Below are 16,716 nucleotides of genomic sequence, written 5' to 3' on the forward strand. Positions count from 1 at the left end.
AGGTCACACTCAGAGCTCCTGCACTTGCCTGATTCTCTTGTGACATCTTGACTGTGACCTTCTCACAGAAGCACTCTGATTTATCCTGTTACAGCTTTCTGGCCAAATACGGGGATAGAGTTCCTGGTATCCCAAACGAGCTCCAGAATTCATGCTGTGCCTTTCCAGGAGGCCACAGAGAGAATTGGAACAGCAGAGGTGACTACTCCCTGCCTCCTGGCCATTGGCTCCTGTCACTTGTTAACTAATAACTTCTCCTACAGTGAGAACTTTGACCGACCACCACAAGATCTCCACCTACATCCTTTTTGTTTAAATTCCTGCCTGGGCAGGACTCACGCAGTCTGCTTCCTGTTTATGAAACACGGTCTTCCTAGCAGCACAGACCTAGGCCTGAGAGCCGGCCATGCCACGGAACCCACTGCACAGATGGCTGCATGCTGTGCTCTTTGGACTCCTGCTTCTCCTCGTCCATGTGCAGGGTGAGGCTCACTAAACTGGCATGGGAATGACTGGAGTCAGAGCTGCCGAGTTCTGCATGTCAGAGGTTGAGCTTGTGGGAAGGAAAGCATTGGGTCAGGGAGGGAACTGATCAAAAACCATAGATCAGATATTCTCAAACTGTAGATTACGACCATAGGAAAAACCAATATATTGAATGGAATAAGAAACACCCAACCATAAAATTATTTTTACTGCTACCTCCCAACTTAATGTTGCTCTTGAGCAGTTTCTCAGTTCCTAAGGGCATCAGAAATATGTGTTTTCCAATGGTCATGTCCCACAGCTTGAGGACTGATGCAATAGATAAAAATATGAGACATGTGCCTACCAGTTCCCAGACAAAAGCGCACACATTTTGGGGACCCACTAACACTCAGAGGGTCAGAGACATCTAAAGATCACTCTATACTGAAGAGACAGTTCAGTGTAAGGAGCTTTGAGAAAGCAGTTGAGAATTCAGGGGAAGTAAGAAGGCAGCTTTCCCTCCTTAGAGTATGGCTATGACTGTAACTACTCTTGACATTTGAGTAAGAATGAGAATAATCATAAATTCATGTGGCCAAATGGCTCTGAGTGTGTGACCTCTTTAGCTAGAGAAATGGTGGGAAACCCTTCAAAAATGAACCAGGAAAGACTCCTGTCCCTGAGGGACAGGGACACTCCTACACTCCTACCCCAAAACTGAACTGGGATGGGGGGGGGCTGGGTTCCCTTCCCCTGTGCCCTTGTATCAACGAGAGGGGAATCTCACAATCTGCTGGCAGCTGGTTGCAGAGACATAACCCTGATAGAATCTCTCCACCAGGTCAGGACTCACCAGAGGCCAGCCCCATCAGAAACACACATACAGGACAGGTCCGAGGCAGCCTTATCCATGTGAAGGACAGTAAAGCCGGTGCTCACGCCTTCCTGGGAATCCCCTTTGCCAAGCCTCCTGTAGGACCCCTGCGCTTTGCACCTCCTGAGGCCCCTGAGCCATGGAGTGGTGTGAGAGATGGGACTGCACATCCAGCCATGTAAGTTCTGGACCCAGAGGGTTTCAGGCACTGGGGGAGACTGTGCTCTGAGCTCTGGGCTATGCTGAAGTGTCCCCTCCATTTCAGCTACGCAGCAGTTTTCTCTCTTTGTGGATGAGTGCCCCGTGTGTTTTTCTGGTGATGGGCTAAGGCTGAGTAGAACAACTGGGCCAGGCTCCTGGGTAAAAACTTGGCACTCCTAGGGAATTACATGTAGATATTATGGAGGGGGAACAACGATAAAGTGTTAACAGATTTAGATTAAGCTCAGTGTTCTCTGCCACAATGGGAAGTATCTCCAGGCATGAGTAAATGTCACCTATTAGGTACCAGTGCCCCTGACTCCAGGAGAATACACTTCAGGTTCCTGAGGAATGTATGAGTGATCAATACTTGCTAACCCTACTCTCACGGTCACTGTGACAACCTATAGGGCCATGTGCCGTTGTCCAAGGAACAAGTATATGTAATTAATTCGCTCTTGAGACACTGCAGACAAGAGAAGTTCCCTGAGAGTCTGCACATGTGATCAAGGACTACTCACTACCCTTTAGGGCAGCATTGTCTATTGAACCCTCTAGTAGCTGTGTGAGCCCAATACCAAATACTGGGATCTTAGTTTGTTTTCTGTTGCTGTAATAAAGTAGCCAAAGAAAGCAACTTAGGGGCAAAAGCTACTATTAGAGGCTCCAGATTACAATCCATCATTTGGTAAACACAGAGAATCAAAACTACAGGAGCTGCTCACATCATAGCCACACCCAGGAACAGAGACTAGAAAATTCTTGTGTGCCTGATAATGCATAGCTCAATTTTCTTATATAACTCCATGAATGTCACTACAGAAAGCCAAACATTTTCATGGGAACACCCACGGTCTCTCTACACAAGTCTAAAAATAAAGACATTGAGGCCCTAACCTACTGGAGGCCTCCCTAAAAATCTGGCTCCACCCAGCTCTCACAGGGAGCAGCTTAAAGTGGTTGGAAAAAAAAAATCCAGACTCACATATGGTTTTGAGCATCATATACCTACTGGAATATTTGATTGTTCTTTTCATCAGGTGTCTGCAAGATCTTGATGTAATGAAAGAGATAAAACTGAAGCTGCCGCCTGTCCCTATGTCTGAGGACTGCCTGTATCTCAACATCTACACACCAGCCCACGCCCATGAGGGCTCTAACCTGCCTGTGAGTGTCAGGTTATGATCAGCTTGGGGAGAGGGCTTTTTTTTTTTTTTTTTCAAATTGATTAGAAGGGACAAAAGCAACCTGAGTTCCATTACAGGGTGGATCCTGACTAAAGTAAGGTAATTACTTGGGTCAAAGAAGACCATCTCAGCCACATGATGCAGCTGAAACCTGGGTATGGGACACGGCACGGGAGTACCGAGCCATCAAAGGCTCCAGCTCTTTAATAAAACCAGAACTCATTCTACAACTTGTTCTCTGCAGAACACTTAGGGGATCAGGCATTGAGGTCACCCAAATTTATCCTTTTGGATGGTCCGTTGTGACAATGAGGGTTGATGATCCTTTTAACTTCTAATCTGGAGAGATATCCATGGAGACACCCCTCTGTTCCACTGTGAAGAACCTGTGTAATGATGAGATTACTCTCTATTGGGAGGCATTAATTCAAAGTACAATGCACAGTGAGGGTCAGGAATAGAAGAACACTGAGCAGCTACTAGATGTCCCTGGTAGTGGCCAAAACCCTGAAGTCCTGAGAATGTTTACTTATGTCTGTAGCTGCACAGAGTCCCAGGGGTTAATATTCTAGTAAGCAGACCAGAGAGCTTGGACAGGCTAGGAGCTTCCTGGCATCTCTCTTGACTTCTCCAGGTGATGGTGTGGATCCACGGTGGTGGACTGATTGCTGGCATGGCTTCCATGTATGATGGATCTCTATTGGCAGTCACTGAGGACTTAGTGGTCGTCACTATCCAGTATCGTCTGGGTGTCCTGGGCTTTTTTAGGTAAGGCCATGACTGGGAAATAGTAGCTGACCAGAACCTAGACAGCCCTTTGATCCATGTCCCTTCCACTTCTCAGCACTGGAGACCAGCATGCCAGAGGCAACTGGGGACTCCTGGACCAAGCGGCTGCCCTTCACTGGGTCCAGCAGAATATAGCCCACTTTGGAGGCAACCCTGACCAGGTCACCATTTTTGGCGAGTCTGCAGGTGGCTCAAGTGTGTCTTCCCATGTTGTGTCCCCCATGTCCAAAGGACTCTTCCATGGAGCCATCATGGAAAGTGGAGTGGCCCTGATTCCTTACCTTATCGCTGACACCTCTGAGATGGTCTCTACTGTAAGTGTTCTCAGTCCTGCTGCCTCAGCCTTTATAACTCTTGTACTCTGATTCTCTGTGGCAAAAGCAAGAGCCATGGGAAAAATCACTACTTTAAAATAATTTCCGAGAAACACGGGGGTGAGCATCTACTCAACTCTACTTCATACTGAATAAGTATGTTAGCAGACAAGCAAACTGCTCCTTGCAGCTGCCATCATTGGTAAAAAAAATAAGTATGGATATACTTGGGAGCTGGTTCACTGGTTTTGAAAAGTGCTTGGAGAGCAAGTCTGAGCACTTAAGTACAAATCCTGAGAACACACAGAGGGCTGGAGACAGTAGCATGCATCTATAAGTCTCATGTTACTCAGGTCAGGTCGGAGGTAGGTAGAGAATCCCTGAATGTGCACAGACCAGATGAGGTTCCAGGAAAAAAAAAAAAAAAAACACTCTGTCAAATAAAAGAAGCAATAAAGACTTATACTTTCTCCTATATCCTTAATATACAAACCTTAAACAATTATAGTTTCCCTAATCTTTTAAACACAAAAAGATAGGAGGAGAAAACAAAACTACCTTGAACAAAAAAGAACAGATATGCAGGTAGAAAGAGTCCCGCTTGATGGCTGTCACTTTTGAACAATAGGACAGTGGGAATAATATGTATTCATTCCAATCCACACAACACATGCTACAGTGTGAGAATTAGGCACACAGCATCGACTTGGAACTGAGAACTCTTCTCCCTGCTTGTTCCCTTTTGCAGACGGTGGCCAAGAGCTCTGGATGTGAGGCCACGGATTCACAGGCCCTGGTGCGCTGTCTGAGAGGCAAGAGTGAAGAGGAGATTCTGGCTGTTAACAAGGTTGGGAGAATTGTGTGTCTGGGAGAACCTGGTCTACATGATGTGGGATTCTGAACCAAATACCTTATCTTTGTGCCTCTGTGTTCTTTCAGTTCTGGGTGCAAAATGCACCCAGATAGGCTAATCTAAGTGTAGATTCTCCCCCAGGGTGAGCAGATCTCCCCGAAACTAGAGAGAAATGAGAAAGAGGCGGAAGTGACTCAGTGGACATCAGGATATTTATTTCACTAACCTCCAGCATTGACCTCTAATGCCACTCAGGTCGTCCAGATGGTCCCTGCTGTGGTGGATGGGGAGTTCTTCCCCAGGCCTCCCAAAGAGTTGTTGGCATCTGAGGATTTTCACCCTGTCCCCAGCATCATTGGGGTCAACAATGATGAGTTCGGTTGGACCATTCCTATGGTAAGGCAGAGTTCCAATCCTCTGGGAGCCTGGAGACTCATATGCCAAGCAGATATGTTCATGGAAACTCAATACATCTTCAATCCAAGTTCACCAGACCCCACACTTAATACTGTCTTCTGCCTCCCAGGTCATGGGCTTTGCTCAGACAATAAAGGAAATAACCAGAGTGAACCTGCAGGCTGTTTTGAAGAATACAACAGCACAAATGGTAAAATAGTTCTCATTCTGTCCTAATATTCAGATCCCTCATATCTCCTCTGGTAGCATCCCTATTAATAAAAATCATATACATGTATGATTTGGTATGGGGCTACCTCAGATCGTGAACCTTTTTGCATATACCCTATATCATCCCAGGCCCCATTCTCCCGACACCAAAGGTTACTGTCTACCTAACCTACAATATGCCAACTTCAATGTTCCTGTTCTCCTTGGTGTAGATGCTGCCTCCTGAGTGTGGTGACCTGCTAATGGAAGAGTACATGGGGGACACCGAGGACGCCCAGACCCTCCAAGCACAGTTCAGAGAGATGATGGAAGACTTCATGTTTGTGATCCCTGCACTCCAAGTAGCCTATTTTCAGCGTGAGTACATCTGTGTCAAGGCTTAGGGGAGATAGGTCCTGGGTGAGTGCTGTGGAGTGTGGTGGTGTCCAGGTCTCCTCATGTCTAATTTAAGAGAGTGAAATCTGGGTACAGAGAGGAAAATGGGTTGCTGATACTCTATTGACTTAACAAAACGACTCAGTTGGGAAGGCCATGGGCTTCCCAACCAAGGGCTTTTCCACTGCTAGTGCTCAGCCTGGAGGCTAACTCTCCCATTTAATTTCTATGATTCCAGGTAGTTTTTTTATTAAGGTATCTTGTCACCAAATATGTATAGGGAAAAAGGTTCAGGTGAGGGACCACTATGCCACTCTTTGTCCCTCCTCCAGGTTCCCATGCTCCTGTCTACTTTTATGAGTTCCAACATCAGACCGCCTCTCTCAAGGAGGTCAGGCCACCCCACGTGAAGGCTGACCATGCTGATGACATTCCCTTTGTCTTTGGGTACTTCTTTCGTGACATGAAACGTGAGCATTCCTTTCTTTTCTTGAAGTGAATGAGATCCCAGATGACTTCCTAGGGGACTCCTGAGCTCTTAGGTCATGGAGGAAACCTAAGTTCTGAGGGTGGAGAAAATCAAATGTGTAGCATATTATATCCCCCAAAACATGCCCAGCTTAGAATCTGCACCCTTCCAGCCTGTGATGGAGGAGCTGACAGCACATTGGGGCAGGAGTTGAATTAGACACTTGCATGGACCTTGGATTCTGAATAATGAAGAAGGGAGGCAACAAAGTCAATAGTTTGGGGACAGACAGCAGCTGGGATGGTGCATGTGAAGAATGAGTTGACAGTTACATGAGGTGGCATTGACTTTGTCTTCCTCATGACTCCAGTTGACTTCACTAAGGAGGAGGAGCTGCTGAGCCGGAGGATGATGAAGTACTGGGCCAACTTTGCAAGACATGGGTGAGAACATGCCTCTCAACCTAACATGTTTGGGTCCCTATCGAGGGCTCCCTACTGGATGGTGGCCTTGTAGCATACATGGATCTTTCATTGCATCACGGAGTCTTTCCTACACAATAGCACATTTATAAGGATACTTTGTAGGTGTCAGACACTGGTCATCTCACAGTGACAAAGCTGGTGGGGCTATAATGCTATGCTACTGTTCCTTAGATCTCACCTCTTAGAGGTAACCCAAAGCAGGTCAGGCAGTCTCCCCACATGAAGTAGAGACACACGAGTAACACTTGCATGTACATATCAGGACACAAGTCACATCAGACCCCTTAACCAATGTCCTACTTGTTGTACTGCCCTGATCCAAAACATGGGATTGGGCTTAGGATGAGCGCAACCTTACTGCTCTTTGCTGGGTGATATATCCACAGGAACCCCAACAGCGAGGGTCTACCCTACTGGCCTTTGATGGACCATGATGAGCAGTACCTGCAGCTGGACACCCAGCCTGCTGTGGGCCGAGCCCTGAAGGCCAGAAGGCTGCAGTTCTGGACCAAGACTCTGCCCCAGAAGATCCAGGAGCTAAAGGCTTCTCAGGACAAGCACACGGAGCTTTAGTACCGTGTATCAGGAAATGTGTTTGGGGTTTAAAGTCAATAGCGTTACAATGTCCATTTATTTAGTTTTATTTGTTCCAACACTTATATAAGCATTTGTCACCTCAGTCTTTGAGCTTTCATGTGTGAAAAACACTCTGTATGTATTCCTTATCATTCTGGGCAAACTTTCATCAAATTTAATCAATTCTCAAATTACACTGTGGATATGAGAACCCCAATGTGGTCCATCTTCTTTAACCCTTCACTGAGACTAGGCTCCTCATTCTTTCCTTCTCTCCTTCTTTTCTTCCTTCCTTCCATCTTCCCTTCCTTCCATCTTTCCTTTCTTCTTTCCATTATCTTCTCCCAAAGTTTCCTTTTCGCCATCTCCTGGACCTTCTTCAGATGAAATGGATGCTTCAGGAACTGTTGGCTCTAAGAGATTGACTACATCAAAATCTTAGCAAGTTGTGTTTTCTCATATTTAAAATTGACAACAGAAAATCTGCTTTCCCCAAGCTCTATTGCCTTCATCAGTTCAGAATGTTATTCCCAAAACATCATAAACTCCAAGCCTGCATGGGGGCATTCTGATTTTCAGTGGCCAAACTTCTAGCAGGCAGGGCACAGCTTGGTGGGCTGCCATGGCTTGAAGCATCATCAAGACCAATAGCTTTTGTGAACATATTTTTAAACATACTCTTTGGTGGAATTGACTTCGGCTGGTCCTGGGTGGTATGGGACATGCAAGTCCTCCATGTTCCTTCTGCAGAGATGGGGTTGGCGTCAGGGCAGCTGCTAAGGCTTGGGTTTGGAAAGTAACCTTCTACTGTAGCTAAGCCTGTCAGAAAAGTCATCCTTCTCCTCTCAAGCATTAAAGACTTTAAAAGCAATTTTCCCACCAACTCCTGTATGGAGACATTACAGAAAGTTTGTATACAGTTTATAGGAATTAGAAAATTATCTTAAAATAAATAAATAAGTAAATAGAAATTTAGAAAATTATCTTAAGTAAAATAAAGTATACTATGAATTGATATGTGTGGCCAGAAGTGAAAACAGGGAAATTACAACCTTGTGTGCCTGACATACACCTGAAGTTATGGGGAATCGATCTTTTACAATGAGAGACTCAAACTGATATTCTTGCAATCCCAGAGACAGCTCATGATGAAGTTATGGATGGAATGTTAGATGCTCCGGGGGATGGTATTGATATATGTCAGCAAAAACAATCCCAGGCTGTGTCAACTGTCTAAATACAGGATATCCTAGGAATTGAATTTCCACATTTATAGGGCCTGGGGGGGGCACTGCTGAAATATCAATGGCTCTACACCTAAAGTGGTTGTCAAGCCTGTGTGGGTAGAGCAGTAGTATTTGAGTAGCTGTAGACTCAACATATTGAAGAGTCTCCCAGTCCATGGAATTCCCCTGGTGTTCTCCATACCCCATGTTGCTGAGCCAGATGGCATTCAGGCTCTGTCTCCGTGTGGATTATGTTGTGATGGCCCTGTTCATGACATGTGTATCCTAAGAGGCAAAGCAAGGTCTCTGTCTCTGTCTCTCGGTCTCTGTCTCTGTCTCTCTCTCTCTCTGTTTTTCTGTCTTTCTGTTTCTCTCTCTGCTTCTGTCTTTCATACACACACACACACACACACACACACACACACACACACACATCTATCTCTATCTCTCATGCTCTCACTATTCACTCCCTCCTTCCACAGAGCAGAACCTGAGTATCTTCTTCATTTCACATTTTCACTGTGGCCATGGCCATCATCCACATGGGGCCTTTGAGTGATAGTACACTGAGGAGCAGAGCATGCAGGGATGTCCTGAGAAGGAAGGAAAAACTGTGCTGTGCTGTGCCAGGGAAGCAGCCAGAGAGACACAAGGAAGAAGTTCTGTAGTGCCGTGCTGTACAGTTCTGGATTATTACCTGGATAATAAAGATTGTAACCATAATTTGGAGTCAAGGTCAATCTTCACTAAAGGCTGTCTGACACTGATTCCCACAACACTTCCTTCAGAGAGTCAGGCTGGACTGAGTATGGGCTCCCGATCCTTCGTTCTTTTGTATAGGTTCTCTGAGTTCTTTGCAATTCTGAAACTTCTATTTTTAGATTTGTATATAGGCTTTATCATAGATTGACCCCAGTGTTGGAGCTATTAAGGCCCCATTAAATACTGATCATGTGACTAAGAGGAGAGTAATCAGGGTGTGGTAAGAGAACTTTCCTCCAATTTTGATGACCTAAGTTCCTTTTTGAGATTGCCATGGTGGCAGGAGAAGATGGACTTAACACAAATTCTTCTTTCACCTCCATATATGAACCATAGCCTGGGAGCATTCGCATACACATATCCATGAGAACAATAGATGCAAACAATTAAAATTATCTGTTAATTGGATGAGTGACTGTGAAGTTGATCTTGGCAGGAGCTGATCACTAAAGGAGACAAATCATAACAGTGGAGTGAACAGGGACTGTGAACTTTATTTCATTATTTCATTATTTATTTATTTATTTTGGTTAACAATCCAAACATGTTTATCCAACCAGTCAATATGGCCTATGTTTCTTTTTATTAGTATTTACTTCAGTAACTTGAATCCACAGATATAAGCAGTATATATCCAGAGAGTTACAAGTAAACACAGATTATACATGCAAACTTCTGCTCACAAAGGTCACATGTACAGGTACATGAATTAGAAGTATGAGTCTAGAATTATGGACAAGCTGTTTTTGAAATGCAGAGATGTAAAATTACATCTTGAAAATGTAGATGGTTTAGACACTTCAAAAATCAAATGTTAATTATACCAGAGATGTATGACAGCTATAGGGTTCAAGTGACAAGCTATAGATTCTCAAGAAATTAATACTGGTCAAAGAGAAGGAGAATATTTTTACATTTCACTGAAATAATATTGACTACTAGAATACAAAACCTAGCAGGAACTCAGAAAAAAATTACAAATCTAAAGCCAACTACTTAATATTTCTTATCATCTAAACAGCATGACATTAAAAGAAAACTGCACCTGCATTTGAATGGCCAGTCTCACATGAATGAAGTTCTCTAAAAATGCAATGCAACCAAAACAGCTTCCAAAGTCAAATGAAAAATCTGCAAGGCTCAGATTAAAATGTGGAATGTTTCAGATGAAAAGTAATAAAAAAATATAATTGGTTTTGTTCTTTATTGAATGGAATCGAAAGCTAACACTTCTTTGAAGCCTCAAATGACTAGATTTCATTTTTCTGAATGGTTCTATGTTATCTTTCTCTTAGTGGTGCACGTTGTTTTCCATGGCTTACTCACAACAGTCAGTCTCTAGGGAGTACTTTTTTCTGTTGTCACTTGGATGAAACAAAAACATTTTCATTAACTAAATCGTATGTGTACTTTTTGCTATAACACTTAAACACATGAACAGACATCGATTATTTACCACTAAAACAAAAAAATATGGTCGTTTCTAACTATCAGTATTGTATTTTTTAAAAAGGTTAACATTAAAATCAAAGAACCATTGTTTTCTTTGAAATAACTAAGCTTCTTGTACATCTTAAGTTTCCTTCTTCTTCCTTTGTTCTTCTGCCTACTTGTGCAGAAATTCCTTTAATTTCTGATCTTTGAGGAAGACTGCTGCAATGAGTAGTCTTTGCAATGTCCTCACTTGTATAAAAGAGTGAAAACAGCTTACAGTAAAACCCTGGCTTTGGTATCACATAGTCAATACCAACAGGAACACTAGGCTGATAGGGTCCAATTCTATACTCATCTGGAGTTTTATGATCCTCCATGTTCTCATCATTTTGGCCATCCGCATTTTCATGTGTGTCTCTGTTCAGATCAACACTCTCAGCAGATTCAGCACCCGGTTCTGTAATTTCCTCATTTTTAATCCCATTTTCCAATGCAGCTGCACTTTCTTGATCAAGTTCCTCGATCTTGTCCACCTTTTTAAGTTTTTCTTAGATGTTGCTGAAGCACTTGCATCTTTTATCATGGCTTTTTCTGGAGGCTCCATTTTCCCATCAGAAGATACATCGCCTAAATGAGCAAGATTAGTCTTATCGACCACTGAACTACCACTTTCTAGTTAGTGATGCAGTTTCTTCCTCATCGATAAGCAGCAGTTCATCAAGAAGCATACTGGGCTCCTATTCTGTCTGGTCATCCTTGGAGTCCTTCTCACCATCCTCACCTGCCTTCTCCTCTTGTTCTGTACCCTCAGTTGGACTCTCAGTCATCTGAGCACCGCCAGGTTTGGACTTCTTATCACTTGGGGATTCTTTTCCATCTGGAGAATAGGATCTTTTTCAGGATTTCTCTCTTTTTTTTTCCCAGTAAGTCAATGCCTCTGTTAGGAATCCGCTGCACCAGTTTTTTATACTTCTCAAACTGGTCAACATTAACCCATCTCCCTTGAAACCAAAGTGCCTTCTTTAGACAGTGGTCAACCATTGCCATTGCATCTTCTCTGGTTTCCATCTCAATAAAAGCCTGACTTTTCATCGTCATCAATATACAATTCTTTATTTTCCCATAAGGCTCAGCAAGTTTGAGGACAGCACTGTCAGAATAACCAGAATGAGGTAAATTGCTCAGATGTATCACATATCCAAGTTCTTGCTTTTGATCAAACTTCTGATCTGGTTTTCCTTCAGGTTTCTTTATTCTCTTATACTTCTGGGATAAATTAACCCTCACTGGCTTGACAATCACTAATGCTGGTGTAGTTGTATAATAATCCATAGTAGCCTGAGCATCTTCTGTGGTCTCCATTTCAATAAATGCCTCATTAATTTTATTTAGAATCAGATGATATGAAATGACTCCAAATGGTTCTACCAGTTGCAATAGCTGGTATCTCAAGTTTTTTCCTCCATGAAAATCCACAACATAAACAACTCGGCTGGCTTCCACTCTGCCACTTTTTGCATGTGTCTTGGTCCCCGTAGGTTCCCATTACCGGCACCCAGATTTCCTCTTGGTCCAACTGCTGGTCCTCCAAGATGAAATGAAGGAGGTGGCAGTCCCAGAATTCCTGGTGCTGGGTTTGTAGACTTCGGCAGCATGAATGGATCACCCATTGTGTGTCCAGTATCACTGTCAGGATTCCATTCTGGGTAGATTTCAAGAAGAAGAAGCTGGCATCGACAACTGTGACTTGCTCCATTGGTGTGTTGACTCCACTCCTTATTAGAATGAACTGGCAAATCACATATGGAGCACAGATGGGGATAACCCTTCAGTAAGAATCCATGGAACTCTTTAATACTGCTACTTAGAAGAGTGCTCCTATTTTTCTCAATTTTACCTTTGTTTCTCTTCATAGTACCTCCATGTTATTCCCTATGAGTGCCAAGCTCTGATCCAGGAGCATGGTATAGTTGTTCTAATCAGTCTTAGCACATCCTCAGAGAAACACACGGGACCCTCATCCACAAAGAGAGAAAACTGCTGTGTCACTGAGATAGAAAAAGGTGTAGGGATGATTTATTTTTTTGATGAGACCTCGCGTAACTATCATAACTTTGACAGTGAGTATGCGAGAATAGGACGTGGGTGGTTCAAGTTCCTTGTTGATTCAATGAAGAACTCATTCCAAGATCCATTAAACTAGCAAGGTTTGCAGGACGCTGCTTCACCCTTCCAAGAGATGCTGGCATACTTAAAGACTGGGTAGCAGCAGCAAGAAGGTCTATTCCTGCTGCAGGCAGGTCACACCCATGACCCTGTGAATCCCTACTGAAAGATGACTGCTGAAATGACTTGGACATTGTAGAAACTATCTCTTGTCTATTTTATAGATCAAAAAAAAAAGTTTTAAAACAGGGTCAAAAAGAAAGCTCAAGCTAGAAAGCTAGGTTAACTTTGCTTAAAAAATGGTAATGGCAAGAAGAAAGATCAATAAGGACCACAGAACCTCTTCAAGCTAGGAGCCAGCAGACAACTGTTAGGGGAAGGGAGAGGGAAAAGGGACTGTGAACGTTAAAAGCACCAGAATGCCCGTGTGTTTTGTTAAAACAAGTGTGACCTAATAGGGAAACTGTCCATGCAGATCCTAACATAATCGTAGGGACCAGGGACCCTGGAAGCAGGCTCAGTAAACTGAGACTTCAAAGCACAGGAGTCAGAGCTCCTGCACTTGCCTGATACTCCTGTGACATCTTGACTGTGACCTTCTCACAGAAGCACTCTGGCTTCTCCTGTTACAGCTTTCTGGCCAGGCGAGGGGACAGGGTTCCTGGTATCCCAGGCAAGCTTCAGAATTCATTCGGTTCCCTCTCCAGGAGACCAGAGAGGGATCAGAAACAGCAGAGGTAACTTTTCCCTACCTCCTGGCCATTGGCTTCTATCACTTGTGACTAATTACTTTTCCTGCAATGAGAACTTTCACCCACCACACCATGTTCCCCGCCTACATCCTTTTGGTTTAAATTCCTACCTGGGCAAGGTTCACTCCTCATGCTTCCTGTTTGTGAAACTTGGTCATCTTAGCAGCACAGACTCAGGCCTGAGAGCTGACCATGCCACGGAACCAACTACATAATGGGCTGAATGCTGGACTCTTCGGGCTGCTGCTGCTTCTTATCCATGTGCAGGGTGAGGCTAACTAACCTGGCAATGGGGAATGACTGGAGTCAGCTAAGCTTGTGGGAGAGAGGGAATGGGAGTAAGCCATAGATCAGCCATTTCCAACCTGTGGGTCATGATCATTGAAAAACCCATATATCCGACAGCATCAGAAACACTCAACCATGAAACCATTTTTATTGCTTCTTCCTTACTGCAATGTTGCTCTTGAGTGGTTTCTCAGTTCCTAAGATCAGCAGGAATATGTGTTTTCCAATGATCATGACCCAAAGGTTGAAGAATGGCACAACAGACAAAAGATGAGAAACATGCTCCCCGACAAAAATACACATATTTTGCGGTCCCACTAGCACTCAGAGAGTCAGAGACATCTCAAATCACCTCATAATGAGGAGGCAATTCAGTGCAAGGAGCTTTAGAGACATCAGGAGATAATTCTAGGGGAAGTAAGAAGGTACTCTTCCCAACTTGGTATATGTGAATGACCATAGCTTCTACTGACCTTTGGATAAAAGTAGCAATTATCATAAACTCATGTGGCCAAATGTCTCTAAATGTGTGATAACTTCTTTGGCTAGAGAAATGTTCTGACACACTTCAAAAATGGTAATAAAAAAGATCCCTGGCCTGAGGGATAAGGACACTCCCACACTAACACAACATAGGTGAACTGGGGGCAGGGTGGCTGTGTTCCCTTCTCCTGCACCCTGGTAACAATGAGATGGAAATCTCACAATCTACTGGCAGCTGATTACAGAAAACTAACCTAGAGGCATCTCTCCACCAGGTCAGGACTCACCAGAGGCCAACCCCATCAGAAACACATATACAGGACAGGTCCAAGGCAGCCTTATCCATGTGAAGGACACTAAAGCTGGTGTCCATACCTTCCTGGGAATCCCCTTTGCCAAGCCTCCTGTAGGACCACTGCGCTTTGAACCTCCTGAGGTCCCTGAACCATGGAGTGGTGTGAGAGATGGGACCTCACAGCCGGCCATGTAAGTTCTGGACCCAGAGGGTTTCAGGTACTGGGGGAGACTGTGCTCTGAGCTCTGGGCTATGCTGAAGTGTCTTCTCCATTTCAGCTATGCAGCAGTTTTCTCTCTTTGTGGATGAGAGCTCGTGTGTTTCTCTAGTGATGTGCTAAGGCTGAGTAGAACAACTGGGCCAGGCTCCTGGGTAAAAACTTGGCACTCATAGGGAATAACGTGGAGGTTCTATGGAGAGAAACAAAGATAAAAATGCTCACACATTCCAATTAACCAAAGTGTTCTCTACCACAAGGGGTGCATCTCTAGGCATGAGTAAATGTCACATATTAGGCAGCAAGCACTCTGAATCCAGGAGAATATACTTCATGTCCTTGAAGGCTACAGCAGTGATAGATACTTGCTAACACCATCCTCACAGTCATTGTGAAAATTTATAAGTCCATGTGCCATTGACCAAGAAACAAGTATATGTGGTGAATATCCTCTGGAGACACTGCAGACAAGAGAAGTTCCCTGAGAGTCTGCACTCGTGAAGTGAGTAGGCTCACTACCCTTTAGGGCAGCATTGTCCATTGAATCCTCTACTGTTAGAGATATTTGAGTCCAAAACTCCAATATGGTGATCTTAGTTTGTTTTCTGTTGCTGTAATAAAATACTGACAAAAGCAAGATAGGGGAGAAAACCACTATTAGAGGCTCCAGATGACAATCCATCATTTGACGGAAACACAGTTAATCAAAACTATAGGAGCTGCTCACATCACAGCCACACCCAGTGTCTTAGTTAGGGTTTTACTGCTGTGAACAGACACCATGACCATGGCAAGTCTTATAAAGGACAGCATTTAATTGGGGCTGGCTCACAGGTTCAGAAGTTCAATCAATTATCATGAAGGTGGGAACATGGCAGCATCTACACAGACACTGTATAGGAGGAACTGAGAATTCGACAACTTCATCTGAAGGTGCCACGGACCCTAGGGTGAGGGTCTTATAGCCCACACCCACGGTGACACACCTACTCCAACAGGGCCACAACTTCTAATAGTGCCATTCCATGGGCTGAGCATATACAAGCTACTACCCCCAGAAAAAGAGACTAGAAAATGCTTATACACCTGCTAATGCTTAGCTGAATTTTCCCTTCTCATACAATTCCATGAACATCACTACAGACAGCCCATTGTTTCCATGGAGACACCTACAAGTCTCTCCCTCCTAGACTTAGAAAGATTAAAATCTAGGCCCCAACTAACGGGGGGCCTCCTTAGAAATCTGGCTCCGCACCAGATTTCTTGGAGCCCATGGCCTTTACCTTGGTTGGAAGGGACTTGGAGACAGAATATGTGGTCACAGACTGAACATGGCTGAGATAAAAATCTCAAGATTCACATTAGGTTTGGATCACCATCCATGTCTTGGAATACCTGTTTGCTATTTTCAAAGGTGTCTGCAAAATCTTGACATGCTGAATGAAGCAGGCCTGCCAGATCTGAAAATGATCCTGTCTTCCTTCTCTATGTCTGAGGACTGCCTGTATCTGAACATCTACACGCCAGCCCACGCCCATGAGGGCTCTAACCTGCCTGTGAGTGTCAGGTCATGGCCACCTTGGGGAGAAGACATTTTGTCAAGATGGTTATAGAAGGGACAAAAGCAACCTGAGTTCCATTACAGGGTGGACCCTGATAAAAGTCTTACCTTTCTTGGGTCAAAGAAGGCCATCTCAGCCACACGATGCAGCTGAAACCTGGGTATGGGACACTGAGCACTGGAACCATCAAAGGCTCTTGCTCTCTGATAAATCCAGAGCTCATTCTATGACTTGCTCTTTGCAGATCCACTTAGGGGCTCAAGACCTCAAAACTGAGGTCACCCAAACTCGTACTTTTGGGTTATCTGTTGTG

The 16,716-nt window shown here is 44.1% G+C and overlaps 2 protein-coding genes and 1 pseudogene across 2 annotated transcripts in view; 2 read left to right on the top strand and 1 right to left on the bottom strand.

The window, feature by feature from the left end:
- Positions 1-312: 312 nt before the first annotated feature.
- Positions 313-7,412, top strand: LOC110337268 (acylcarnitine hydrolase-like). The gene is made up of 12 exons (XM_021220078.2): positions 313-482; positions 1,310-1,520; positions 2,584-2,710; positions 3,365-3,498; positions 3,575-3,833; positions 4,582-4,680; positions 4,942-5,082; positions 5,213-5,293; positions 5,526-5,670; positions 6,021-6,158; positions 6,528-6,600; positions 7,029-7,412. Exons 1-12 carry the CDS (start codon positions 407-409, stop codon positions 7,213-7,215), a joined length of 1,671 nt encoding a protein of 556 aa, XP_021075737.1. The 5' UTR covers positions 313-406; the 3' UTR covers positions 7,216-7,412.
- Positions 7,413-10,779: 3,367 nt separating this feature from the next.
- LOC110337271 lies at positions 10,780-12,499 on the bottom strand (annotated as a pseudogene).
- A 1,231-nt stretch (positions 12,500-13,730) lies between these two features.
- Positions 13,731-16,716, top strand: part of LOC110337269 (acylcarnitine hydrolase-like) — a 7,101-nt gene continuing 4,115 nt past the window's right edge. Inside the window, 3 exon segments of the mRNA XM_021220083.2 lie at positions 13,731-13,826; positions 14,605-14,815; positions 16,256-16,397. Coding sequence (XP_021075742.1) covers positions 13,751-13,826; positions 14,605-14,815; positions 16,256-16,397 — 429 coding nt within the window. The 5' untranslated portion in view covers positions 13,731-13,750.

Source organism: Mus pahari, chromosome 20, assembly GCF_900095145.1.
Source record: "Mus pahari chromosome 20, PAHARI_EIJ_v1.1, whole genome shotgun sequence".
NCBI classification, from domain to species: domain Eukaryota; kingdom Metazoa; phylum Chordata; class Mammalia; order Rodentia; family Muridae; genus Mus; species Mus pahari.

Bases quoted from the DNA above. Each gene is read 5' to 3' on its own strand.
- LOC110337268 (XM_021220078.2), top strand. From the start codon at position 407: ATGCCACGGAACCCACTGCACAGATGGCTGCATGCTGTGCTCTTTGGA. The intron at 483-1,309 runs GTGAGGCTCACT...TCTCTCCACCAG, and splicing joins TCTCCTCGTCCATGTGCAGG to GTCAGGACTCACCAGAGGCC. The intron at 6,159-6,527 runs GTGAGCATTCCT...TCATGACTCCAG, and splicing joins CTTCTTTCGTGACATGAAAC to TTGACTTCACTAAGGAGGAG.